General features: G+C 47.4%; 10 protein-coding genes across 10 annotated transcripts; 3 read left to right on the top strand and 7 right to left on the bottom strand.

Moving 5' to 3' along the window:
- Nucleotides 1–50: 50 nt before the first annotated feature.
- On the bottom strand, nucleotides 51–2,064 carry HD556DRAFT_1531593 (uncharacterized protein; the record flags this gene model as incomplete). The annotated part of the gene is made up of 6 exons (XM_041309499.1): nucleotides 1,749–2,064; nucleotides 1,336–1,690; nucleotides 1,268–1,282; nucleotides 1,100–1,215; nucleotides 265–1,046; nucleotides 51–215 (listed from the first exon to the last, which is right to left on the bottom strand). Exons 1-6 carry the CDS (start codon nucleotides 1,984–1,986, stop codon nucleotides 51–53), a joined length of 1,671 nt encoding a protein of 556 aa, XP_041152901.1. The 5' UTR covers nucleotides 1,987–2,064.
- A 387-nt stretch (nucleotides 2,065–2,451) lies between these two features.
- HD556DRAFT_1450736 (40S ribosomal protein S6) lies at nucleotides 2,452–3,435 on the bottom strand (the record flags this gene model as incomplete). The annotated part of the gene is made up of 6 exons (XM_041307816.1): nucleotides 2,452–2,461; nucleotides 2,515–2,583; nucleotides 2,639–2,749; nucleotides 2,803–3,258; nucleotides 3,312–3,363; nucleotides 3,417–3,435. 6 exons carry the CDS (start codon nucleotides 3,433–3,435, stop codon nucleotides 2,452–2,454), a joined length of 717 nt encoding a protein of 238 aa, XP_041152900.1.
- A 358-nt stretch (nucleotides 3,436–3,793) lies between these two features.
- Nucleotides 3,794–4,429, top strand: HD556DRAFT_1450735 (ribosomal S13/S15 N-terminal domain-containing protein; the record flags this gene model as incomplete). Its single annotated transcript, XM_041307815.1, has 3 exons — nucleotides 3,794–3,827; nucleotides 3,887–4,087; nucleotides 4,209–4,429. 3 exons carry the CDS (start codon nucleotides 3,794–3,796, stop codon nucleotides 4,427–4,429), a joined length of 456 nt encoding a protein of 151 aa, XP_041152899.1.
- A 1,225-nt stretch (nucleotides 4,430–5,654) lies between these two features.
- On the top strand, nucleotides 5,655–7,286 carry HD556DRAFT_1450734 (uncharacterized protein; the record flags this gene model as incomplete). The annotated part of the gene is made up of 13 exons (XM_041307814.1): nucleotides 5,655–5,721; nucleotides 5,772–5,791; nucleotides 5,844–5,858; nucleotides 5,913–5,951; nucleotides 6,007–6,035; nucleotides 6,091–6,104; nucleotides 6,160–6,191; nucleotides 6,281–6,314; nucleotides 6,371–6,430; nucleotides 6,489–6,623; nucleotides 6,680–6,911; nucleotides 6,968–7,025; nucleotides 7,086–7,286. The coding sequence occupies 13 exons, from the start codon at nucleotides 5,655–5,657 to the stop codon at nucleotides 7,284–7,286; spliced, it is 936 nt and encodes a 311-aa protein (XP_041152898.1).
- A 708-nt stretch (nucleotides 7,287–7,994) lies between these two features.
- Nucleotides 7,995–9,458, bottom strand: HD556DRAFT_1314273 (uncharacterized protein; the record flags this gene model as incomplete). The annotated part of the gene is made up of 6 exons (XM_041300909.1): nucleotides 7,995–8,296; nucleotides 8,347–8,420; nucleotides 8,537–8,734; nucleotides 8,789–8,852; nucleotides 8,902–9,228; nucleotides 9,281–9,458. The coding sequence occupies 6 exons, from the start codon at nucleotides 9,456–9,458 to the stop codon at nucleotides 7,995–7,997; spliced, it is 1,143 nt and encodes a 380-aa protein (XP_041152897.1).
- Nucleotides 9,459–11,794: 2,336 nt separating this feature from the next.
- On the bottom strand, nucleotides 11,795–13,414 carry HD556DRAFT_1249922 (uncharacterized protein; the record flags this gene model as incomplete). Its single annotated transcript, XM_041298886.1, has 4 exons — nucleotides 11,795–12,357; nucleotides 12,540–12,729; nucleotides 12,784–13,001; nucleotides 13,060–13,414. 4 exons carry the CDS (start codon nucleotides 13,412–13,414, stop codon nucleotides 11,795–11,797), a joined length of 1,326 nt encoding a protein of 441 aa, XP_041152896.1.
- A 129-nt stretch (nucleotides 13,415–13,543) lies between these two features.
- On the bottom strand, nucleotides 13,544–14,723 carry HD556DRAFT_1450731 (uncharacterized protein; the record flags this gene model as incomplete). Its single annotated transcript, XM_041307813.1, has 5 exons — nucleotides 13,544–13,965; nucleotides 14,017–14,091; nucleotides 14,144–14,292; nucleotides 14,350–14,610; nucleotides 14,656–14,723. 5 exons carry the CDS (start codon nucleotides 14,721–14,723, stop codon nucleotides 13,544–13,546), a joined length of 975 nt encoding a protein of 324 aa, XP_041152895.1.
- Nucleotides 14,724–15,199: 476 nt separating this feature from the next.
- Nucleotides 15,200–17,936, bottom strand: HD556DRAFT_1435133 (uncharacterized protein; the record flags this gene model as incomplete). The annotated part of the gene is made up of 7 exons (XM_041305393.1): nucleotides 15,200–15,873; nucleotides 15,923–16,269; nucleotides 16,329–16,922; nucleotides 16,971–17,160; nucleotides 17,229–17,535; nucleotides 17,587–17,860; nucleotides 17,905–17,936. The coding sequence occupies 7 exons, from the start codon at nucleotides 17,934–17,936 to the stop codon at nucleotides 15,200–15,202; spliced, it is 2,418 nt and encodes an 805-aa protein (XP_041152894.1).
- A 1,011-nt stretch (nucleotides 17,937–18,947) lies between these two features.
- On the top strand, nucleotides 18,948–21,038 carry HD556DRAFT_1422367 (uncharacterized protein). The gene is made up of 5 exons (XM_041304522.1): nucleotides 18,948–19,936; nucleotides 19,991–20,129; nucleotides 20,180–20,531; nucleotides 20,578–20,721; nucleotides 20,775–21,038. The coding sequence occupies exons 1-5, from the start codon at nucleotides 19,151–19,153 to the stop codon at nucleotides 20,908–20,910; spliced, it is 1,557 nt and encodes a 518-aa protein (XP_041152893.1). The 5' UTR covers nucleotides 18,948–19,150; the 3' UTR covers nucleotides 20,911–21,038.
- A 192-nt stretch (nucleotides 21,039–21,230) lies between these two features.
- Nucleotides 21,231–24,391, bottom strand: HD556DRAFT_1422364 (uncharacterized protein). Its single transcript, XM_041304521.1, has 9 exons — nucleotides 23,496–24,391; nucleotides 23,111–23,446; nucleotides 22,711–23,058; nucleotides 22,632–22,656; nucleotides 22,528–22,581; nucleotides 22,439–22,477; nucleotides 22,366–22,385; nucleotides 22,178–22,312; nucleotides 21,231–22,118 (listed from the first exon to the last, which is right to left on the bottom strand). The coding sequence occupies exons 1-9, from the start codon at nucleotides 24,291–24,293 to the stop codon at nucleotides 21,537–21,539; spliced, it is 2,337 nt and encodes a 778-aa protein (XP_041152892.1). The 5' UTR covers nucleotides 24,294–24,391; the 3' UTR covers nucleotides 21,231–21,536.
- Nucleotides 24,392–26,437: the final 2,046 nt, after the last annotated feature.

Here is a 26,437-nt window from a genome sequence, read left to right as displayed (position 1 = left end):
TGTACAAAAGACGTGTATATATCAGCAAGAATGCACGTGAATCGTATACCCTAAAAACCATATGGCTCCCGCCGTCTGATGCACTTTGGTTGGGGTCTCTTCCATTCCCCTTTGTTTGGGTCTGGCCATAAGGAAGCACTGTCCCATTGGGTTCGATATGGTTCGCCGGGAGCCGTGAGAAACCCAAAGGGCCAGGTAGGCAAGTAGCACATCTCCTACACAACGATGTCAGTCATTTTGTGAACAACTTGACTTGATTACTACCTCAGAACTACAGGCCGGTCGGCACTTCACCCACACGCTCCAGTCCAACCAGGAGATCAACTGTGTCAAATCCTCCTTCCATTCACCCATGAGGGCATGTATGTGATCGGCTTCAGGGCGTTGTTCCGGAGGATAAAAGGGGTCGACCCCAATAATCATTCCAGAAGCCCACATCTTCGTGGCGACGCGACATATTTCATGCGTAGTTTCCTGCACCGCCTGCAGGAGCAAATGTTCAGATTGCATCAATGTCGTTCCCCGAGCGACTATGGAGGCCGTGTGCGATGTAGCACACTCCCGAAAAACTGGTGCAGCCCACAAATTTGTCGTGTTGGCAGTGACGGAGGTATTGGGAGGTAGAGCTGACAATATAGTGTAGGGCAAAAGCACGGTGCGCAGTCGTCTCTGAATTTGTTGTGCATGGTCAAAGATCGACCCGTCGTCCAGCGTCGTGTCCAAAAGGTGTTGCATAAAGTCCAGGCGGCTGGCATATCGATCAACCACCACCCGCAAGACCGTTTTCCAGTCAATACCGCTGGTTGTCACGGGTGATCGTGTTAATACTTGATCTAGCCTGTCTCGGACGTGTTCTATATCCTCCGATGATATTCCTCCCACCCGATGATCCCACCGCTCCAAGCCTACACGACGCGGCACCAAGGAAGGAACAAGATCGGTGTCGTAGAAAGAGACGAGCCCAGAAAAATCAAGGATAATTCGGGTCTCTCCTGGATAATTTTCGCGCCATGAAGTGGCATGCATTAATTCAAAAACCTGATACACTAATGTCCGAGAATAAATCAGACACCTCCAAAACATGGATATGATCGCTTACCAGTAATGGGATCCTCTGGCATATCCGTAGGCGGGCCGCGGCCGATGCGAGTGCTCTCGAGATTCAAGAACGAAACGACCTCCATGTGAGAGGTAAAGTCACAAATCATGATCTCACTATGACCGTCGTTAATAACATATCGCCAAAAAACTACATATGGGTTCGTACAAATTCATTTCCATCCTATAACCAACAAATCAACATTGGGCATGCATGCATCTGAACATCCAACGAACCTCACGAAGCCATTCAGGCCATACTTTTGACCCCATTTACACAGATCCTCAATGCGCTGCTTTTCATTCCATACCCACTCGGGTTTCATTTTCGACCATGCCACGAGATCTTGAGTGTCCATGGTGCCCTCGAGGAGGTTCGCAGCGCTGCTTCCGTCAAAATAGAGCACTTTCATCGGCCGAGTGACTGCAAGGGTGAGGTGCCAACACCCTGTTTCAATTGGCCCCCTGGAGAAGATTATGGAGTGATCCGGCTCTACAGCCACCCAATTCAAAGCGGTCGGCATACGGGGACTTTCCGCTCCATGGTGGAGGAGAGTGCCCACGGGAACAGTCCCTGGGACTATTGTATGACCTGCAGGACGTAAATGATCAGTTGTGACGTCTGCGTGGCGTTGGGTATTTTTAGATACCTATACGATAACGCGTGTTTGCCCAGTGTTGAAGCAGGGAATTGGCCGTTTCGAACACCAGATGTCCTGTCGCGTTCATCACAGGCGCTTTATGAAGATCCCATTGTCCAAGATCATCTTCGACCCCCGCCGGGCGAACATCTGAATACGTATGACTCAACAGAGGTGCCTGTGCAGCCAGCACTCGTTCAAAGGCAAGAAGAAGCCAAACGGTTATGACTTTCCTTGCAGACAGCATTTCGACAAAGAGTCAAGCCGCTCAAGGGCCATTGTAAGTTTAGTTATATACTGGGCGCATTCATAAAGTTATGGTTTGATATGGTTTGATTCTCTTCATGAATGTTGTTCCAGTTGTTAAGGTATCATGTGACCTGCGGCAGAAGGGAATAACCAAGCAGGGCGACCGTCCATCACATCAGACATCAGACCCATCTTATTGACAAGAGTCGATTGAGTAATGTAACCTAGTCTGTAAATTTAAAACGACACAACAATCAAACATGCGATGGCAAGCTCAGCGATCCAGCTTCAGAAAACACAGGGCTTCGAGAGCAACCCAAACCTTGGAGTACGTCGATATTCACTTGATAATGACATATCAGCGACTGGCTTTAATGCAGATAGTATAGCGTCAAAGCATGGTGTGACATGAGGTACCATAAGAAGCATGACATGAAGTGTGGGATGATGTACGGGGATTATTTTAGGCAGTCCTGAATGGACAACATGAGCACAGGACCCTAGAGGATGACAGTCCAAGACATACTTGTGGTGCGAGGCTTTGATGGCTGCGACCTTGGCCTTCTTCTCAGCAACACGCTTTTGGATAAGGGCACTAAAGGAGAGATTACTACGGCGGACCGGGTTTCGTGCAGACAATTATCACTTACTCGTATTCTGCCTTCTGCTCCTTCTGGCGGTCAATCCGGCGACGGTTGAGGGAACGGAGGTGACGGGCACGTTGCAGACGGATGGGAGTGACCAATCTTTGGATTTTGGGTCTGGGCAGGGAGAAAACTTCAGCCCAGAAAAAAAGCAAGGTGACTATACTGACGCCTTGGTGTAAGGTTTGGCGTTCTCCTTCTTCGAACTCTTCACCTCACGCCTCACAACGTACTTCCTGACATCGTCCTCCTTCGACAAGTTGAAGAACCTTCTGATCTTTGTTGCCCTTTTAGGACCAAGTCGCTTGGGCAGAACAGTGTCGGTGAGCCCAGGGATATCATTGTCGCCCTGTTTAACGATGACGACAGAGAGAACAGCAATGTCCGGGCCAACGATGCAACCACGGACAGATTTGCGCTTCCTCTCGCCTGCGCGGCTTGCACGATAGCAAGAGTGGTTGTCGGTCAAGAGAAGTCTGACACGGTAAGGGAGTAGGACGCCCTGCATCATGGGGAAACCTTGCTTGTCGTTACCACCGGTGATACGGAAAATGTAACCCTTCCATTCGTCTCCAAGGATGTCTGCCTCTACCTCTTGCGAGATCTTCTTGTCGAAGAAGATGCGGCTAGTTTCAAGTACTTTGGTTAGTTTTCAAAGGAAGAGTTGTGACAATCGTACAATCTTCTCTCGTCGTCGATGTTGATAGTCTTTTGAGCCCCAGTGGCGGGGTCTGGATAGAATTTCAGTTCAGAGTGTATTGAGCATATTGGACATCAAACGTACTGGCAATGTTGATCTTCATACTGCCCACGGAGAACTGTCAATACGAGCTCAAAAGTGATATCAACATTGATAATTCACCTTACGAAAGGGAAATAGGCCTTGTCACCGTGGGCTGCAGCGACGAGGAGGAGTCTTGATCTTGCTGGTTAGCCTGGGCCTTGTATTCAACAGTGGCAGATTCCGGCTTGTGGCTGAGGTGGAAAATAAGGTTTGCTACTATACAGTTACTAAGCCACATACCAACTCGTCACGCGTCACATTACCTTTCCGTGAACGCGTCCAACGACACTCCTCAAGACATCCTCTCCGTCAACAAAAACTGTGAGCGTTCTGCGAAGTAGTATTGTTTAAAGCTGACAAGATGGTACAGATTCATCATGGGTCGTATGCACGCTCCCGGCAAGGGCATTTGTGCGTAGCAAAAATGTCTTCTATTGATATATGGGATCTATCCTGATCATATTCATCAGCGTCCTCCGCCCTTCCTTACAAACGCTCCCCTCCTTCGTGGCTCAAGACTACTCCAGATGAAGTCGTCGAGCACATCATGAAATTGGCTCGCAAGGGTCTCACTCCCTCTCAAATTGGTGTTACCCTCCGTGACTCGCATGGTATCCCTCAAGTGCGCTTCGTCACTGGTAACAAAATCCTCCGTATCCTCAAATCCAACGGTGCGTGCTTCACCGACAAATTACTTCACCAAACACTCATGCATTGAACTGTCATCTGCCTCGCTGCCGTGTATTTCTGCTACTGCATCTCGTTTTGTACATGCCTTTTGTTTGGGGATAGGAGTGGCACCATCCATCCCAGAGGACCTTTGGCACCTCGTCAAAAAGGCGGTGGCCGTGCGCAAGCACCTTGAAGTCAACCGCAAAGACAAGGACTCCAAGTTCCGTCTTATCTTGATCGAGTCTCGTATTCACCGTCTTGCTCGCTACTACAAGACAAAGCAGCAACTCCCTCCTACATTCAAGTATGACTCTGCTACTGCTTCTACTTTGATTGCGTGAACGGTAGTGGGCTTTGGCGTGTAGTAGCTGTTGGGGCAGATTATATCTCTATCATTGTCGTACAATCCCATCACTGATGTCATGCAAAAAATAGGCTTATGCAGAACTATGTGCAAATATCCGTTCTTGTGATCAAGGAGATCATAACCCCAGAGTTAAAGTTGTCCTTGTACATCATCCCTGAGTGTTTCCAAATGCAGTTCTTCAATTGAATGTTGGCAGCCTATACGGTCTTGATGGAGCCGTCTTGTAGTGATGCGGCAGACTCATCATCCTGACCACATGGCTTCAAGACAAAGCGGCCAATATTGCAATGCTAATAATACCAAGTACACCGTGACATACGTCAGTGGTTTAGTGGCGGCTCTGATAGCTTTGGTGCCAATGGTGGAGAGGACAACGTTGGCGAGAGGGGCAATTGCAGGAATTTCCAGGCTATTTCCAGGAGTACTAACAACGGCGGCAAGTTGTGCTCTTGATCAGCTCGTAATTAGCCCTGACTACGCTGCTCTCTGGACGACATCCACATCCATCATCGTGACGTCAGTCTTAGCTGGTCAAATGGTCGATCATAGTCACATTTATTCCAAACAGTCTGCGCAAGACGTATTGGTAAGTGTCATCAATACAATTCATAGTTTTGTACGCACAGGTAGTATGCTTGACCGCTTTGCAACAGGGTTTTGGAGAGTCTGGGAAGCCCATCTCCTTTGTAGAAGGAACGGATACGGCTCCCCAAATACTCAGTACTGAAATTAATTTGTGCGAGACGCCATGAAATGGCAAGGAATTCAAGATAAGAGTGTTGCTGTACGCGTTTATGATGACGACAGCAGAAGCACGGCCTGGTGCTACAGAGCTTCTCCTTTCTAAGCACGAGATACCGCCAGCTCGGGCGCAATTGTGTCCACCACGTCATGCTGTGTCGCTGCGCGATGGTGTTTCCTATTTGCTCTTCTTTCATTCACTACTATATACCGCTTCTATGTGGAGTTGTTGGTGGAATATTTCGGTTACCAAACTATAGCACGGATAGTGCTATACCGCGAATGTCACCGCTATACGTTTACCAAGTTCACCCTCTCACCCACACCCATTCTCTAACGATATGACCATAGTTTCAAATGATCCTACTTGGTGGCCGTCCATCAATGCATATCGTTTTGCCAGCTATTTTGGAGGTTCGTGGAGAGCAGTCAGATGTTGAAGCTGAGCGCTGACTTGGATGTCTCAATTCAACCTTGGCTCCGGTATCGCAGTTGCCGTCTTTGTTGGGGTGATGTATGATTGGGGTGAGCACGATAATATTAAAGGATCACTGATATCTTACAAGTATTTTCAGCACTCACATTCGCACAAGAGGTATGTCGATGCCATGACCGGAGCAGCCATCTTGCTAAGAATCCTTTTATAGGTCGAACTCATCTGGGTGAGTAGAGTCTCATGGCAGAGGGAACACACATGAAAATGCACTTATTTACAGAGGCAACGCTGGTCCATAATGACAGTGCTGTATCTCAGTGTATGTAGCTTGTTTGTCGTAGTTGCCATTGTGTGCTGACTCGAAAGTATCCTAGGTGCGCTACCTTGGAATCCTATCTGTTGCGTATGTTCAGAAGGCTAAATAATTGGTGTTGTGCTAATCGTCTGCTCATAATCAGCCTTGTTACCCTGAGTATGTCTCTTTAGTTCATTCACTATCTTTGCTTCCTCTGATCAACGGCATTCAGGCAGTCTTCCGACCATCTCGCTGACAGATACAGTGAGTCTTCTGTATAAATGCCTGCCATTCCCCTCAAATTAACCGTGGTGTTCTGTAGCAGTGGGTGTGGTTCTTTGCCGACTTCTCAGTTCACTAATGGCTGCCCGCTATGCTACCAAAGATGTGAGTCTGTGTGGAGTGTGTGCTACCTGAGACTGGTCACTGATCGGATTTGTCAGGCTGGATGATGTACACTGTATGGAATTGGACGGTTTTTGTGGTATTTGCGATGCTGTGGGGTGAGTTTTGCACTTGCGAGACCTCAGTGATGTTGGAATGACTGAAATATGCTGCAAGTCATCATCATCACTCGGTTGCATGCCATGTATCAACGAGACAGAATGATTCTGATATTTCTCGTTGTCACCTTCCTGGCGATCAACACTTTCAGTGGAGTGACAGCCATAATTTCAATGATGCATCCCTCAGGAGGTACGCTTAATTATAGATGAAAACGAACGTGCATAAAGATCATTGATGGATACCAGAGGAACTCATTCTCTCCGGCACCTACCAGTGCAGGATTAATTATACAGGAGATACCCTAGTTCTGTATTCTGCTGCTTGGATACTCTACATTGTGTGGGAGGTCCTCACACTATGTCTCGCAGTCTGGATTGCGGTAAAGCACTTCCGTGAACTGCAGTTACATCCGGCAAGAGGGATTATTGGGGACTGTTTTATGATATTGATGAAAACTCATGTGCTTTATTTTGCGAGGTAAGTTCGTATTGTGATTATTGTCCTTTTTTCCACTGAAGGGTTGGACATGATAGCTTTGTTGCTGTCTCTTGCTTCCAGCTCTTTATGGATTTCTCTCCAACATCATCAAATGTATGTGAATCTTTCACTTACCTCTAGTAGACATGTGACCACGATCTATCATTTCTGTAGAGCCAATTTCTCCTAGAAGGTCCTTTGTCTGGCTTGTTTCAGATTTTGGAGGTCGTGCAGATGTTCGTGCTAGGACCACGGCTGATCCTTGGCATTCGAGAATATAATGCTGAACTCGTGGCTGACTCCGACGCAGCAACTGGCATGACCTCAATCGCTTTCCAAGAGCGTGTGCATATATCGACTAGCAGTAGTGTGTAATGCTCGGTGAAGTTGACGAGAACCGTTGTCTAGTGCTTGCAGGAAGCACGGGAAATTTGTTTTTTTTTGTCTCCATTCCAAGCCTCGTTGCGGTGCTCAAGGAGTTATTTAATGTCATAAAATAGATGTCAAGGAGACATAGGTTTAGGCGATATTTTCGTCGCAGTATTTATTCGAATCATTTGCTATAGGTCTTGACATTGACAATGTTTCAACCAATCTCCTAGATATCTCTACTGTACCAACGAAGGAAAGCAGTGCCCAGAAGCTAACGGGAAAGTCGAGGAGTGAGAGATGTTTATAGGCGATGTCGCCGGAACGTTAGACGCAAGTTTCTATTTGCTCCTGCTTCTCATCTTCGAGGACAACTCGTGACCCACCTCTCGTCGTATCGGATGCACATTGACTTTCGTAATATGGTGTAGCCGTCTTGTAGCATATATAGGTATCATACTTTTTCATGCTTCATGGGCGCACAGACATGGACAGTATGCACGCGTGTAAACCAGTTGGCGTGAGTTGAAAACGGGAGGTCGGACGTTGAGATCAAATAATGACATGGTGCAGTACATAGATGAATTGTGGACGTCTAATACAGATTCCTGGAAAGGCGGACTGGTGACAGCGGGCTATGGTGATCATACGGCAAGGCCCTCGACAGCCTGGTCGGAGCAGGTGGAACTGTACACGCTTATTCCCGTCATCCTATCATGCACTAAATGCAAGCTTTGTTACCAACTTCCCAGTATTGGCACCAGTGAAAAGCCTTCCCCAAACCTTTGGGATGTCAACGAAGGGTGCCTCCGCAATGTCTTCGGCACGTTCGAGCGTGATGTCTCCCCGCTGAAGTGCTCCAGCAATGTCTGGAAATGCTTCCGTGGCCACTCTGTTAGACCCGTCTTTCGGGAACATGAAGTCAAGAACAACGAAGCCTTGAATAGATAGGCGGTTGGTTACTACTTCAATCCAGGTACTACCCATCGTGGGTTTCCCCACGTCCTTATTATATCCTGGGTATGAAGGTCAATAGCTATGCATACCGGCCAGATATTATACTAACCTGAAATGGCGCCACAAGCTGCGATACGACCATGCTGTTTGATTCGTGGAATCACTTGATCCAGGACAACACCACTATTGCATCATCTTTAGTTCATACAAGTAAAACGTCCTGCTCATTTAGCTTACCCCACACTGCATGCCGAAAGGCGATGAGTAAATATTCAGGATATAGACTACGAAAGACTCACTTGTCAAAGTATGCATCCACAAAGTCCGATGTGGCGTCAATAAGATCTTGAGGGAATGTATCTGATTTATAATTGAGGGCAACATCTGCACCGAGTTCCTTGATCCATTGGCATTTTTCGTCTGATCCCGCAATTCCGATCACTTTTTTCGCCTTGATCACTTTCTTGGCGTATTGAATGACGACATTCCCGACGGCACTATTTCCATAATTTTAGTGGACGGTACTATTGAACGGGCCAAGATAAACTCACCCCGCAGCCGCGCTGACAATCAGCGACTCTCCTTCCTTGAGTTTCAAGATATCCCTCAGACCATCTATATGCACATTAAACAAAGGATGACACCGCGCATTGATGACAATTACAGTACGCAGTAAATCCAGGTACTCCAAAAAGACCAAGAGCGGCAGTAGGTGACACATTTTCGGGTACCCTAGTTAGGTCAGCGGCGTAACACCAAGAGAAAGCACTCGCATACATTACGGGTAGGCACGAAGAGGGGTCTGTCTTGACCACAGCGTATCGTCGCCACCCAGCAGTCAAACAGTAAACTAAGTCGTTTACCTTGAATCCATGGCTAGTGTTGTCCTTGAGTAAAAGAACACGAGCGATGGAATGAGTCGCCATCACATCGCCTTTATGCACAGGAGCGGTGTAAAGGCGTTCTGGTAAGACATCTTTCTGGATCCATCCTAGAGCAACATGGTCAGCGACTGATATCGAACCTTGAAATAGAATATAAACCTCGTTGCGCAGGGTCATTGGAGATGTACAAAGTTTCCACGAGCATGTCCCCGTCCTCAACACGAGGCACAGGTTCTTCTGTCAAAGCAAATGTTGCATCGTCAGAAAAATCAAGAACTACAGAGTCTTGAGGGGAATTCTTGATGCGCCAAACTGGTGTATGCGTTGGGAGGGACATGTCGACTTTGAGGACTGTGGATGACGAGCTACTGTTCTGTGGGTTGGAGTACAAGAGGCAGTGGCCCGTAATATAACTTGTGGATATATATCTTGGCGCCTGCGAATATGATCAATCGAGTTCTGGATGGAGGAAGATCACATCAATTGTCTTCGAATTCTCTGGGATAGGACACCCACAGCACTCTCAGAATGGTAGTAGTTGTCTGATGAACACCCTCTGTCCGGTTATTCCGACGTCAACATCACTCGGGTATCCCAGGATCGAGATGTCCTCGTTCCATCAAATGGTCACATTCTACTCGAATGTTTCATCAGGAAGTTTCATCCTGGATGCCTTGAAATTACCTTGTTCACACAAGGTCACTCTCACAATTGTGGGTGTGGCGTACCACAACAATGCGCCCCTTCGTACTATCTTTTATGCTCCCCCGTCTGATATGCAAGACAACCACTCTGTATTCCAAACATGGCTCCAGGCCAACGTACAATAAGACATTGCTGTGCTGTTGATTTGTGGCAATCTTGTACAAATCTTGTAGAGGTTAAGTATCTATTTTGTTATGTCAATTATACGGGAATCTGTCGCAGATTGGACTCACTGCGTTAATGTTTGTATCTGTGCTACCACAAATAGCTTTGACATAGAAAATTATTACGCTATGCTGAAGTGAAGGTCATGCGGGCAAGCGGAGTCCCCCAGCTCCATGCTCGGGGGACTCGGTCACAGTCAGAGTCGCTCGGAATACGATGTACCAACAACTCAAATTTCTCGCAACATCTGTGAGGCCTGCGGATGATGTGCTTTGCCTCTAGACAGCATCAGTCGTTCCCTGGTCAATCATGTATGCATGTTTTGATTTGTGTCTTCCAAAGTCGAATGCTCTGTCGTGACGGTGATGTTGAGTGGAGTTGATCGCCATACAACTATGCAAACGGTCGTCACACGTGACCAATGCCGGCGGCGACCAGTCCGGATTATTGAAACTAGGACGCGGTAGTGACCGCTTCGGGCAATTTTCTGGTGATAAAATTGATATGTACATTTATTTTTTCCCACCAATTGGTTTATTCGAAGAACGTTGAGCTACTTGGAGGATGTCTGAGTTGAGTATTTTCCAAAGGTACTACTTACTAATTATCACAAGTTTTTTCTAAGGTCTTTTTACCTTGTTTTCGCCACGGCTTGGCAGCCGAACGGTGGCAGGGTGGTAACAGGTCACTGCACACTCGCCGTTCATGACCGCTTGGCATGACCGAGGAGGACCGAGGTCACCGATTCCTTCCCAACTCCATTCTCACTGTATTTATCAATCGCCTGACCACTGCGGTGGCATCGCGTTACGCATTAGTGGTTCGTTCTCACTAGGTTTCCGAATGCACTTTGTAACCTCAGCAGTGGTTTTGCAGATGCGGCGGCCCTACTACTAGGCCCTTCAAAATACTGGTTCTTAATACAGGCAAAAAATCATATCGCTAGGACCATTGGTCTATATATTTTTAATTGGTTCCTTGCGTGCTTGATTGTGACCGGACTGAGGTACACAATTGAATATTGAACTTCCGTCAAATGTTAGGTACAGTGTGTTATATACGGTAGGGTAACTGAATTTCGGTGTTATTAATGGTAGGTAGAACCTTGTCCAAAGCTCTTACTACACGGCCAAACGTTTTACAGTGTGTTGCATATGAGACTGCAGTACAAAACTCGGCCTCACTAGCGGAACCGGCATTTTTGCACCCTAATTAGGTCAAGGGATGTGACATATCACTCTAGCCCACCTCGACCTCACATAAACCTTACCTATTTGGGTTGCCATACACCCCTGGGAACGGCAAACTAATTAGCTTGCTTTTCATCAATCTCTTACACTGCCAGTAATTAGTTCAATAACGCTGAATATTTCTAACATGGTAACATAAGATATCAGCAATGTCCGCTACTGTACCAGCAACGAGAGATAACCTTCTTCTTTAGGCAACTGGGTGTCCCGCTCACGACCAAACCTTTGCGCTCGTCGTTGCCCACAACGAGCTCGAATATGATCTCGGAATTAAGTCTAAATTCACTCATTTCTTTCTATCTGTTCCTAACATTAACTATAGCTATAGCCATGCACATATACCAGTACATCATCGTCCCACTCACAACCAAACCTTCGCGCTCGTCGTTGCCCACGATGAGCTCGACTGCTCTCACAGTTGCAAGAACTTAGCATAAAAAGATACTATTCATTATCACGAGGCTAGATAATACCCGGGCATGTATGTAAACACTCACAACAAAATAAGCACAGAAATCAAGAGACGCAATAATGGTGTCAATGGACCAGAGAATTAAGACCCTACATCAGGAGACCCTTGCAATGTAGCAGCTTGGCCCGAGCTCTTTTTCTTTCGAGGACCACGCTTCTGACCTTTATCACTGCGCTCCTTGCGAGTCTTCTTTGGTATGTTGACACCAGTTCCATTCACCATGGTCACGACGTTCACAGCGTGAGTTGATGTCTGTTGCTGGCAAGGAAGGGAGTTAGAGACTTGTACACCATCAACAGAGTCGAGCGGAGGTGCATTGTCACATCCTTCTATTCTGTTCTCCTGTCCTTCACCATCTACTTCCATCCCAGCATCTCTCTCTGCTCTCGCCTGATCCATTACAGCCTGGAAACGCTGGTTATCCCACTCATTAAACTCGCTATCTGTGAGCTTGCGGAAGCGAGTGGCATTCGACTCCCATGCATGGCTCAAAACAGTGAGCTCGGTGCGTGAGCTGATGTCCCCTGGGCAGCAGAACTTCTGGAGTGGCCAGTTCTCGATGATGACCCCCAGCTTCGCAGTAATGTAGGTGTCGAAATTTTGGTAATACATGCGTGATACTTTGGTGGGGGCTGCTGCTGCCTCTATCGGCCAAGTCAGATTACAAGCAAACAAAAGTCTTAAAAAGAAGAGACGCACGAAGCTTTCGTAAAATCATCTCGCTGATAGATTTCTTGAGATCAAGGACTTCTTGAAGGTGAGACTTGGCAAGACCTGACAGTGCAGAACTCAGTCCGATACGACGAGAATATGATTAGGTGCTTACCTTGTACCCCAGCTATACAGAATGCCTCAAAGCGCACTGCAATATCTGCAATGGAGGAACCCAAGCATGCATCAAAGAAGTCAGCAGCACGCTCGGTGACAAAGACATGTGGCTGGTTGAAGTGGTCAATGTTTGCACGTGAGGTGAGCAGCACAACCTCAAGGCCCGTACGTGCATTCAAAGCACGAATCTGTTGTTTGGCGTTAACCAATGGTTGCTAATTGTTGAAAAATCAAAGATATACTTCACGGTCAAGTGAGTCGAGACTTTTCCGAACGTCTTGAAAAGCATTCAAAGGCACGTTGTGTTGGGCAAGCTGCTTGGATTCGCGATGGTCTTCAAGATCTTTGATAGCATCCGTAGTCTCGTTCTTTTGTTCGTCTTTTGACATGTCGTTCCAACGCGCTGCAAGTTCTTTCACGCACTGAGAAGCTTTGAGGCAAGCAGAACCAGGAGGACGTTCTAGTAAATGTACAAGGCATTGAGCACAACAAACAAAAACAAGTAAGGACACATGTACCTTCATTCATCCGTTTCACCTCACGGCGAACAAATGCATTCCATCTCGAGGGACTACGCGATGATGTGGCCATGCGAGTACGCTGCATGAGCTCTTCATGATAATACTGAACACTATGACTACCGAATTTTTCATGTAGTAGCTTTGCCTGCTCCTGCACAACCTCACGGGCATTCTTGAGAGCTTCAGCATATGCAATGCGATGAGCTAGACGTTTTCCCTTCAAAGCAGCCTTTTCGCTGGCAGTGTGCTTGTAGTGACCCTTGCTGCGGTGGCGCCAGGGCTTCCGAGGCTTTTGAGTAGTGAGTTTCTGCAATTTCGTATGATAGCGGCCAAGCCAGTTTTTGGATTTCATAGTGTGAAACAGCGAATAAACATTGAATAAAGAGTGAAGAAATGCTGAAAATTTCGCGTTAGCGTCAGTTATGTATATAGCCACGTGACTTCAAACAATGACATAGAGCGATAAGTAGGAATACGTGAATCAGAAGGTATTGTCACCAGTTATGATCTGCCACAGCCATCGCGCTTCAGTGACAGAAAGACCCCTTCCAGAGATATCCCGAACAAAATCCTCCCCAGACTGAGAGACTTCCACTGCATGTGCAATACAAAGAACAGCACGAGCAGTGTAACCATGGGATTGCAAATAGCCGTCAGCCATGTCACCAAAAGAAGGAAGCGGAGTATCGTCATGAGGAGAGGCTTGATAATGTGCACCTGTGATTCCACTAAGCTCTCGAATGAATTGATGGACGCAAGGCGAGGCACTGATGGCATGTGACACTGATCCAGGAGTCATTGTTCTCCATGTATGAGGAGCCTTAGGTGTGACCATTAAGTTAGCACCAAGCGAGGCCGATGATTGCCTATGTGAGCTCGACTTAGAGTCAAAAATTAACCGGGCTAGGTTAAGTTTTACGATTAGTAGGACAAGCAAACGGTAGCTGTACTTACCTTGTAAGGCAGCTGATCTTGTAGTCTCAGTACCATGTGATGTTGAGGACGGTTTGAAGCCAGATTCAGAGGAATCTATAATAAGTTTTCTGATTAAATAGGACAAACACGCAATAGCCACACGTACTTAAGACAGCTGCTCTCGTAGTGCAAACCGGTTCTTCCTCGTTGAGTTTCTTGCCCTTCAGGATCATCCATGCCATGGCCTCAGCAAATGTTGTGAGTTTCTTGTACTTTGCATTGTTATAACCTGATACGGCGCCATGACAGTCTTCCCTGCATATATAACTGATCAACACGATACTTGAAGATCTAAAATAATACAGTACATACCATGTAGTGTAGATGCCTGGCGTAAATCCATAGATGACGACATAAAATCCCTGAATAGCATGGCACTGAAGGTCTCGTCGAAGAACTCCTTGTGCCATGTCTGAGTTAAGAAACAGCCGCACAGCGTCAGGTGGAGGTGTGAATTCGTTGATATCCTTCAAAAGTGTTTGAAATTGATTTAATTTTTGAGCGTATTCATCCCGCCGACAATGGATGGCGATAGGGAAGTAATGGGCACCATTGAGTTGAGCAGTGAATGGTCTGCAAGATTATTAGTTGTGTATACTACATGACAATAATACATACTGTTCACGAAAAATACCAGGTTTAGGTCCGCCTAAGACAACCCAATAGTTATTTCCAGCGCCTCCCATGAAAAGTGTTGAGTGATGGTGAGAGGAGAGAAAGATGTGACTGTTCAACGTTCAACGTTGAATGATCGATCAACGATCAATGATAGAACATCGAAGTTGAGTTGATTAGATGTTTAGATGTTGTAATCACTAGTCATTCCAATTTCACGCAATTCATCTCCATTGTGTATCGTATATCAGTGCTTTTTCTACTGTAATCTACTTGTATAGTGTAGAGTAGATTACCTAGTGTAGTTCTAAGTCATCCCAATTTCACGCAATTCATCTCCATCGTGTATCGGTGCTTTTTCTACTGTAATCTACTCTACACTATGTACATAAGTCATCCCAATTTCACGCAATTCATCTCCATTGTGTATCGGTGCTTTTTCTACTGTAATCTACTCTACACTACACAAGTCATCCCAATTTCACGCAATTCATCTCCATTGTGTATCATTTTTTACTGTAATCTACTCTACAGTACACGAATTATATCAGTGAGTAAGTGCAAGATCCGACAGGTATTCTACTAAAGTCCCGATATCCTGCATGTCATCACCTTCGTCATCGAGCGCCTCGATGGTTTCATCGTCACCATCACGATCGTGCTCATGCTCATGACCAACAAGGATACCGTCCATACCATCTCCCTCTCCATCGAGATCAACTCGCCCCTTCCTTAAGCCTGGAGAGGCCACCCCACTAAAGCCGGGAAGTGCATATATCTGGAAGATGCGGTCAAGGAGCTGGGAGTTGACCAGCCGCCGGTGTGTGCAGAATTCTTGAACAGCGAAATATAAAGGTGAGTCTTCAAGTGAAGAAAGAACACGAGTGAAGTGCCGGTCTTCGTCCACGATAGATGTATGCAAACGCCGGACTTCAACATTGCACCTCTCAATCTCTTCCTTCGCACGCTGTATGCGTAGCCATTGCCGCATCGTCTCACGAATAGCTGGTTTCGCCCACATCTTGTCGCGGATGTCTTGCTGTGTCTCACGGAGAAGATTGAACTCCTCGAGGAAACTGTAGTGCGACACCTTGGACCATTCAAGCGGCGGACGCGGTGGGTGGAGCTGTGATGCTGCCTCATTGTATTTCTTGATGGCAGTTTGAATGGCGTGACAACGCGTCTGAAGCGACTTCGAGATATGAGTGCGCATCTTGTAGGCTAAATAATCACATCACTAGGTGGTCATTGAAAGCCACAAAACACTTACCTGTCTGAGAGATATTAAGCTTTTGCAACTCAAATAGACGCTGCACTACTAGGCGCTGGAGGTTATCGAGGGCACGCTGATAGGTGTGCATCGCCATATATTTCATGGTTTCTTGATACTCTGGTGAGGTTGGCTGCCACCGGTGAGTGATACCCATCTTGACCTCCAAGGCGACTACCTCATGTTGAAGTGTGTCGAGGCGTTCGGAGTGGTACCTACGTTGAGTTTCAAGTTTTCTCGTAGCTGACACATTGGCGGAATATGACATGTCCTGTGAGGGGGACAAAAATTGATAATCGGATGGCATCGTAGATAGAAACTGCAAGGATGCATCGCTTGCGCAAGTCCTGATGAAAATAAATAATAGATTAACACAAATAACAAAGAAGACATCTACATAACTTACTGCGCGTCCCTCAACTTATGAAGAAGCTTGACATATGCCATAGCGTGGATATCCCACGTGGTCTCCTTGCCAAGACCAGCAATATATTCAATCTCTTCTTGACGCCAAGCCTCCAGATCACCATCCTGGATGCCAAGCGATGCCTTGGCACCATCGAGGGCAAGAGACTCCGATGCTATAATGTTAATAGATTGCTTGTAGTTGTGGTAGATCATTGTGGCAAGGTTCAGGTATTTGTCGTCGTCCCATTGTTTGAAGAAGAGATCGAGAAAGACAGAACGACGGTAGGCAGTTGCATAGCGGATGACAGGAGCGAGTGCGTTAGATGCACTGAAGAAGCGTTTGATGGCTCCGAAGTCCTCGATGCCTGCGCCTTGAATGCCATTTGGATGATTCTTGGTTTGACATGCGTAGTTGTGTGCGTAACCATGGAACGCATCAACGCAGATACGGCAGCCTTGCTGCTCGAATGCTTTTCCAAGGCTGCTGGCACGGATTGTTGATGCGAACCCACAGCCAATGTCATAGGCAGCAAGAGAGCGCTCGCCGAGGAGCTCGAGAACCTTAGATATAATTGCGAGGGGGTACTTGGCCCTATGTACAAGTCAGAATGCACGGATGGTTGATCATTGAAAAACTCACAGTTCTCCACTGCGAACCATATCTGCTACCCACAAAACAAGGCCATGGCGACAGGCAGAGACAAAGATGCCTGTTTCATCAAAAATGCTCCACATCCGCTTCTTTTCGTCGCTTGCAGCAGCCTTCCAGTTCTTGCTGCAGTCTGATGCAATGGTGTGTCTTGACGGGTCTGCATCGGCATCTTCATCAGCTTCCAGTGAGTCCAGGACGACTTCTGATTGTGTCACTGTATTTCGTGATTGCACCTCATTGGCAAACTGGTCAACGTAAGTGCGGGAAGAATGTAGTCACTCTCGGTATACTGCCGCATATCGCCACAATTACGTGCACCTTCTGCCATTCGTTTTGCTGAGTTCCCACCATCAAGGACATACATCCGTCCAAAGGTGAGAGTGGGCTCTCCCTCCAATTCATAAGTGCAAGGGGGGCAGGCATTGAGAACACGCCAGTTGGGAGCATCACGGCCAAGAGTTTCGTTGATCTTCCTGTCAACACCACGGAGAATGGCTAGGTAGGTATCAAATGCCCCCGACAAGCATGTACGATAGCGTCGTCGATAAGGTATCTAGTAAGACATCAGCATCAGTGTAAGAATGATAGGATATCGTGTACATACCTTGTACGAATCGCACAATACTTTTCCAAATGCCTCGATACTGAATGAGGGCTTGCGGGCTCGTAGAAGTCGGAAGTGTTCTAAAGTATGCAGTGAAAATGCAAGAGATGGTGCATGTGGCACATGACCCAGGTATCCGGCACGAACGAGTGCTGTAGTGGGAGACGGGCTGTCCGCATCACGTGGGATCAAAACTTCGGTGTCGAGCGTGAATATGTCCACAACTGGAATGTAAAAGTCATATTCAGATGGTGAACGCAGAGATATCGATGTCCTATGAGTTGAATTTGAGGCTTTCCAGAGGAGAAACAGATCGACGAGTTGGGGAAGAAGTGGGGCCCAGTTGGCATGCAGGTTTTCTACACGTCTGCGCCATGTACGGGAATCTTTATGTGTACGGTAGTTCCAACTATTTTTTCATCAGCAGCAGTGTGTGCTACTAAGTTAGAACTCACGGATTGTCAATATAGTCTCGGATGGCATGCACAATCGTTTCATCTTCATTCCAGGACTCAGGGATCGGTTCCCATTCCCCAAGTGGCCCTTCGTCATCAGCATAGTTCGGAGAGCCTGGGATTTGTGAGCGAACATCCCCCAGTGCAGCGAGAGAATCAGCACTGAGGCCTAGTGAACTAGTGAGCAGAATATTGAGTGTAGAGAAAGACTTTACCTGTTGTATTGATGCGATAACGGTCTTGAGCTGCAGACCGCTCGTGTGCTACTGCCCGTTGTCCAAGAATATCATTGCGATATTGTCCATTATACGTGAATCCCGTGATATGGACCTTGCGAGAAATGCCCTTTCGACGTTTGGCTGTGGTCATTGTGTAGGACGAGGATGCCAGAGTATGTCTTCAACGTGGTTGACAGTCAACAAAGTGGCCACGTGATCACATGCGCGTGTTAAACGAAACAAAGAACCTATGATGACATGCCGGTATATGTGCATAATGGCTATAGCTATAGTTAATGTTAGGAACAGATAGAAAGAAATGAGTGAATTTAGACTTAATTCCGAGATCATATTCGAGCTCGTTGTGGGCAACGACGAGCGCAAAGGTTTGGTCGTGAGCGGGACGCCCAGTTGCCTAAAGAAGAAGGTTATCTCTCGTTGCCGGTACAGTAGCGGACATTGCTGATATCTTATGTTACCATGTTAGAAATATTCAGCGTTATTGAACTAATTACTGGCAGTGTAAGAGATTGATGAAAAGCAAGCTAATTAGTTTGCCGTTCCCAGGGGTGTATGGCAACCCAAATAGGTAAGGTTTATGTGAGGTCGAGGTGCTCTAGCCAGTATACAAGACGTGACATCCCTTGACCTAATTAGGGTGCAAAAGTGCCGGTTCCGCTAGTGAGGCCGAGTTTTGAAAAACACGTACTGCAGTCTCATATGCAACACACTGTAAAACGTTTGGCCGTGTAGTAAGAGCTTTGGACAAGGTTCTACCTACAATTAATAACACCGAAATTCAGTTACCCTACCGTATATAACCCTCAACGATCCAACTCGTTCAGCATCGCTTCAGCCTCAGTCACTGAGACAAGCATACTACCGACTCGGATGGCTAATATCTTTACTCGTTACGATTTAGAACAGTTTAAATGGAAGCCCTTCGAGGGTGAAGGCCTCCGAAGTGGATGGGCTCGCCCTCTTGGAGGCGGTGAGCATGTCCACGATATTTTCAATCGCTATGTCAAGGGTGACCAAATGTTGTTCTTCGGGGTTACTATCGACTTGCATGACCCTGTGAGCATCACCACGCTCCGCTCTTCCGCTCAAGAGTGCTGGTGCTGGCTCCGCTTCCAAGTTCCTACCATTGCATCATCCATACTAAATGAATCGGATCACAAGCTGCCCACGTTGATCTATACAACTGCGTGTCCGCAAGAGATCAGCCGGTGGGCTCAGCGCACTCTCATTATCTATCCACCCTCACATGTCGACCTCGCCCAATTACGGGTCAACGAGGGTCAGAAGAAGGTCCCTTCATCTGATGGAGACTATACACGGATGCATCTTGTCCCTGGCGAAATCGTTAATGGGGCGGTCTCCAAATTCGGTCTGCTGTTCCATACCCATCATTCGCTGTTCGATGGCGCAGGCTTAAAGATCGTCATGAATCGCTACCTCACACAATTGGTGAAGGTGTTCTCCGACTCCTACAGCGCATCCGAGTTCATCGAATGGGGAAATGAGCTTAAAAACCTTCCTCCGGCAGTCTACAACATCCTAAACTCCAAAGAAGCGCTTCCTATTTCGCCAGACTCGCTGGAGGAACCTTGCTTTGACCATGATTACTACAAGTCCTTTGCAGGAGTCCTTTCCGCCTTGGGCGCGTCAACGAAGGTGCTATTCATTTTCTTTCGACTTTTTTTTCGTGGCTAATTACTGAACACCAAGGATACATACGGATTTAGTCCTCGCCCTAAAGATACAGAGTGGCCGAAGACGCGTCGCGCCGAGGTCTCCTTCACGAGGGAAGAATCAGAACGAATTCTCACTGCCTCGAAGATCTCTGGGTTCACAATTACACACATTGGTATGTAGCTACCTCCCCTCCATCAGTATGTCGGATTGAGAATCCACCAGCCCACGCCGCGTTAGCAATGGTCGCCATAGCTGATAATCCACCCAAATCGGCTTCTTCTTCCCATTACTTGAACAGCTTAGCTGTGGCTAATTTCCGAGGCCGGTTGGATCCCATACACGTGCTATATCCAGGCCATGCCCTTGGTGTTTTTATGGCCAGGATTCCGGTGTCAGCATTCTTGTCCCCTGATGGAAGTGTCTTGCCATTAGACAGGGACATACTTCTACAAGTAGCAGACATAGCTAAGGGACATTATCGAACCCTCATAGAATTGCCCGCTGGGTTGAGTTGCATGCCGCAGGTCGGTGAAGCATACGCTATGGTCATCGTGCCAGCTGCAGCTGCAAACATGTACGTGCGGGGAACGAATCATTTACGTTTGCTCATGTCATAGCAGGTTGCCACCCGATCAGTGTTACGCATTTTCCAGTGACGGCAAAGGTGAAAATTACTTGAATCACACTTTCGCGGATGACACTGGGAAACCCATCCTTTCGGTGAACAAGTTCTTCACATCTCTGAATAGATTCGACCCCGGCCCGTGAGTTTTCTAGATCTTAATAGTTCTACAATGCAATTAACTGGAACACTTAGATTCTTCCGTCTCTCCTCTTGGGGAGGCGTGATTGACCTTGGTGCTGATTACAACTCTAATATCATGAAGACGGAGGATGTGGTGAATTACTTGAATAGATGGAAGAGGTTCTTACTTCTGATCCTTGACAACTGAATGTTAACTGCATCATTGCCATGTTTATATCAGTTGGAACTAGATGAGCAACATGGACTGTTTCTGTACATCATAGCGGCGCTCCGAGTCAGCCGTGCCAGTCCCCAACGCAGCATGGAGACACCAAGAAAATACATGATTCGCAGGTGATTGTAGTACAACAACATCAAATTTGATTCATTTGAGATATACCATTAGCTTCGTCACATCTACCATTTTATTTGGAGTGGAACTAGTCTGAGTTTTTGGCAGTTTGCAAACCTCCGATTAGGAACTCGTGCCATTCTCATGTCTCCATTCACTGATGCGCAACTGAACAGATCTGAATACAATTTGTTCGGGCCATCTGTAGTGTATATGTGATGAGTGGCAAACGAGAGGAATGCCATGACCCTGCTATGGGACAAGCTACAGGTACTCTAGACACACCAGTCGTATGATATTGGACAGATACAAATACAAAATCTGATCTTGAACACCAATCGAACATGGTGTAGTAGTATACAAGTATACTACGTAGCTGAACGCTGGTAAAGCGTACGTAGGAATTTATGACTGTATAACGTATGGTAGCAGCAACATTATCATAACATGAGATAATGTACAAGAAATCACCGTTTCCCTCCTCAGTGTCTCTGAGACCTTCTGGGCGCGGCAACGGGTTGAGGAGCTGGTGGGAATTGGGGAGGTATGTACATAGCGTGTCTGCCCCTGTCGGCTTCAGCCATCAAACGAAGTTCCTCCCTCGCCACCGCGTGATGTCTGGCTTGAACGGCCTGAATGCGTTGCGCCTCCCTGATGTCTGCTTGACGCCTCAACTCAGCGTGGGCGAGTCGTGCCCGCATCATTCGCTCCTGAAACTGTGCATGAGCCTGGGCACGTTGAGCGAGCACGATTCGCTGGCGAGCTTGGGCCTCGAACATCTGTTGCTGAGCCTGGGCATTTAACATATTCATATTTCCTGGGTAGCCTGCATAGGGTAAGCCATAAGCGGGTACTGCATACGCATTCGGTACTGGACCATGCGCATTCGGTAAGGCCGGTAATGGCGGCAAGCCCCAAGGAGCGTTCATGGGCTGAAGTGGATGTATATTGGGCACTGGCTGAGCCGGACCGGCAATTGGTAAATCTATCTTGATGTTACTCTCATCAACGTCGGGGTGATCGCGTTTGACATCTTCCATCGCCTTCTTAGCTGCTTCTTGAACCTGGACAGATAGGGTGCCGTCAACAAAATTGTTCCATGATAATCAGCCGAACTTGATACCTCAGTCGCATGCCGCTGTTCTACCGGATCCCATAGCAGGCATTTGTTCTTATTAAAATGTTCGTATCCATTAATGATCTCCCGGCATACATAGCATGATACGGTTCGACAATTTGGACAGGTCATTTTGTTACACTGAGGTGCACGGTGAGCATGTGGTCTCACGACGAAGGGGGAAAAAGGCTTACACCATGTTCTTTGATGAATGCTGTGTGTAACTGTGATTAGAGCTACCGATTGAAATAGTTTGTAAGAACGTACCTTTCTGGCACTTCGGACAGTTTCGCATCAGTGCACGAGCTGAAAAATAGTGTCAAAATAAGCCGCTAATGATCATCATGCGAACGTACTCATTGCTTCCTCGATGACGTGCTGCACGTCAAGGTGTTTGTCTGATTCTACTTCTGGAGGACATTGTGAGTGAAACAGTCAATGGACACAGAATCGAAGTTACCCTTGCAGCTCTTCGGTAAATGGTCCTACTCAAATGATGAAAATTGGACCCTCTTCTGCATGAAGGTTTGGATACGTACAGGCTTCTTACATTCTCGACAGCTCACCGCACCGCAGTCCGTATTCTCACACCGAAAAAGCTTCTCCATCTCGTTCTCGATCACGCATTTATAATCGCAAAAAGGGCATTCCTCCAAGTTCTCAAGGCCGGCGGCCTCAATGTCCTTGCGCTGCCTTACGCGATGATACAGCTCAAGCAGCTTCGGTGTAAGGAAACGTTCCAGTTCGGACTGCGGAAAGAGAAGTTTGCATCCGGACTGATCCATGCAAACGATGTTGGGATTGTGCTCGCCCAAAAGGTTGGATGCGTAGGAAGACATGCAACCTTTACAGAATAGATGTGCTTCCGGACACTGGACCATCTTGTCCTACTCACGAAGTTAGATGATGCTTGCGAGGAGAACGAGGAAAGCAACAAACAAATGGGTACGAGGAGAAGCAGCAACCACATTCAATACCGTCTTCACATTCTTCACATGCATCATTGTCATTTGTTTGATCAGGAAGCTGCTGTACATCAGCTGACACAGGTGCATCCTGTCGCTGCAGAAGCCATCGTCGCTCTGCCTCGAATTCGGGGTCGTGCTTCTCTCTCCCCTTTCCACTAACTCTTGAGGGAATGGATTTCGGAACATAAGGTGGAGGATCCCGCTTCTCAGCCAAAAACAAATGAGTTGGAGCATAAAATCGACGTTTTAGTAGGAGCGTTCGGAGATACGGCTTCGGCGCGTACGGAAAGTCGACCATGAGCTGTTCCTACTAAGGGATCAAGATAATGAATCATACAAAGAGAAAGGTTACATACCAAAGCCAGCTCGAAGTAATGTATGCCCCCCTTAAATTCTCTGTCTGTCGCGGCATAATCAATCTTAGGAACAGGTTGCCCACGGGCAGCGCCTTCCTCGTCATCTTCGAGCCTTTTCCGTTTGCCCTTCCTATCGACTTTAGGGTAATTTGGGTCCTCAAAAAGAGAATGGAGAACGAGCTCTAGGACGTTCTGTCCGGCATTGACTGGGCTATGGATGAATTGCTCCGCAAGCCCGAGAACATGTGCGGGTTCTACGTCTGGGACAATCTCAAGGACACGAGCAACACACGTGTCAGTTGAAGCCTGGGCCTCCCCCGGTGTTTCAGAAGGTTGGGAGGGTTGAGGAAGTGGCGCTAGTGGAAGCACTGGTGCTGGAGGGATATCTAGCTGTTGCATCAGCATCGGCATTTGTTGTAGTTCTGCGTCCTCATCATCTGAATAAAACAGCGGAGCGGAAGCGACTCTGTCTTTGCGAAGATGTTTCTGAGATGATCCGGCAGCCGGCATAGCTGCACCCTCAAGCAAGCCATCAAGAGGCGCCCCGATAACCGGCAAGTTCGAAGGACCTGGTACTGCATGTGTTTTGACTGAGCGCCTCTTTTCCGGGAACATCGGTTTATGCTCGGGTTCACTATCAGAGTCTGTTATTTCGATGATTTCTTCAGCCCATAGACTTGGTGCTGGTGGCGGTAGTGTCCTTCGCTTTTGCGACCGAGGCTGCTGACTTTGAACACGAGTTACTCTGGATGTCGTAGGAGGTAGTTCAGGGGAAGAAGGGATGTCAATGACCTCCATGGCGGTTGGACTTTAAGTGCGAGGAGCCACAACTGGCAAGTCAGTCGGGTTTTGCATTTATGTCTGAGCATAGAAATATCCACAAAATTACATATTGTCGTAAAAGGCAATTAAATTGCTACATTGTGGATTGTTCAGGAAACTCGGATACGGTCATTGTGACTAAGCCACGTACCACTACGGGTGGCAGATAGGCTGATGGTGATATTCAATATCACCCTGACAGCACACCTTGATGGTAGTACCCAAGTATGCGTGTTCGAAATACAGGCATTGTCGATTCAATGATTCTCAGGTAAGTTTATCTTGTTCCGCCACATTGATAGCGCCAAAGCATCATTGCGCCGCAGGGACGCTCAATGGTCATGAACAAAGCAGCATCAGTGTGGACCAACGGTCATTCCCGGCAGCGTCTCCTAGGCGATTTCTCGTCCAGCGCAAATATGTGGATGTGGAGAACTAACTATTCCAGCACTCGCTCGTACCACCTCACCATGTGGCGAGGAAAGCTCCCGTAACAGGACCTTCTCTCCCCAGGGCCACGCATCCCATTCCTGGAGACGCCTGCAAAACATGAGGTAAATATGCATGCTTTTCCAGGTTCAATATTCATTTTTTGTTTAATGTTGCTCTGTAGCGTCATCGAGACAAGGTATTCAAATAGCAGCCACCACCACCTCACCAGCAGGGCCGCACTTCTTTGAAGCTGGTGCCCCGGATAGCCCCCCCAACTTGATCGGAATCGTCAATTTCACGGGAGGAAAAAGTCCCACCAACAGACATACAAATACCAGCGCTGCCACGTCGAACATATTCCGGAGACTAGTTGCTTGACGACCCTGGCCAGATACTTCCCGCGTCTCTCATGCACTTGACAAGCCTGTTTGCAGGCCCAGTCACTTCCTGCTCCCGTTAGGTTTCCTCTCCGTCAACTGAGCTTGAATGATTTCCTTTACTGTGTATCAGAAGTGCGGAGTTTTTCGACGCTAACATAAGGCTCCACATGGAATCACCCTCGTGTGACCGGCCTGCTCCACCAATCAAGCAACTTCGAGGATCACGCTTGCGCTTACGCCTTCGTTCCTTCATTTGCTAGATTCTAAGCTCAAAACTATTATTGCAGACCATTCAGACATGTCTCGTACCGGTGCAAACCCAAGGACACATCAAAGACACTGCAAGGCATTGTCAAGCGTGATCATAGGATCTTGTTTGCAATAGTATTGGCAAGATCTATTCCTTAAGTGGCACATTTAGCAGGCGATCAGGTAAACACATCATTTACATGACGGCAGTCCTGCCACCTCTAGCTTTGCTCGTACGTGCCATGTGGCACTATGGGAGATTGGATAACAAATGTGGCTGTCGGGTTTGATAAGAACACCGAGGACATACCAGCACCACCTGATATATTCGAGCGTGGACCGATCAATCCGCGCCATAATGCCATGGACGCCCGAGCCAGTTGCTCGAAAATGGATAGTGGAATACAGCAATTATGATCTAGAACTGTGATGATATCAGCAACGAGCCTGACTTTGGCTCACACACGACTCAGGGGGTAACAACAGGGCGATACTGCTCAAGCGGATGCAGATACAATTCGATCATCAGCGTCCTATGCACCAGATCTTGGCAAGTTTTGGGTCTCGACTGGACCACTGCTGCTGATCCAGGAACGCTGATCGGACAAATTTGCGTACAGGAGGCCTAGGAGGGCTCCAATGGCTGTCCGTCGACTGCCACTGTGGCTGACTCTTCAACTAATCCAGAAGGTTGGCTTTGCAAGTGCCGCGGGGTGGAAGGACCAGGCAATGGGGAAAGTAAGTCACCAGATATGGCAATGGATGACGCAGACTTTTGCTGTCCGTGGCGCGGGGTAGAATCTTCCCTGACAGCCTGCTCAAATGCAGTTATTGAAGGTGTGGTACACTGGTACTCAGTCTCTGTGGCACTATTGTGCGTCTTGTTGGTGAAACGCTTGCGCCACGTTTGGAAGGTTACTCAACCCGACGTCTTTCAGTTGGGGTCTCAGGCAACGGGGTGTCATCGAGATCATCATCGAAGCGCGAGTACGGTGTTCAGAAGGCGTCACAGCCTACAGGAGAATTCATTTCTTGTAGCTGAGATTTGATGCGGCCGGC

The sequence above is a fragment of the Suillus plorans genome, assembly GCF_016647745.1.
Source record: "Suillus plorans strain S12 chromosome Unknown HD556scaffold_111, whole genome shotgun sequence".
Taxonomy (NCBI): domain Eukaryota; kingdom Fungi; phylum Basidiomycota; class Agaricomycetes; order Boletales; family Suillaceae; genus Suillus; species Suillus plorans.
Note: the sequence above shows the minus strand (reverse complement) of the source record. Positions and strands in the feature narration are given on the sequence as shown.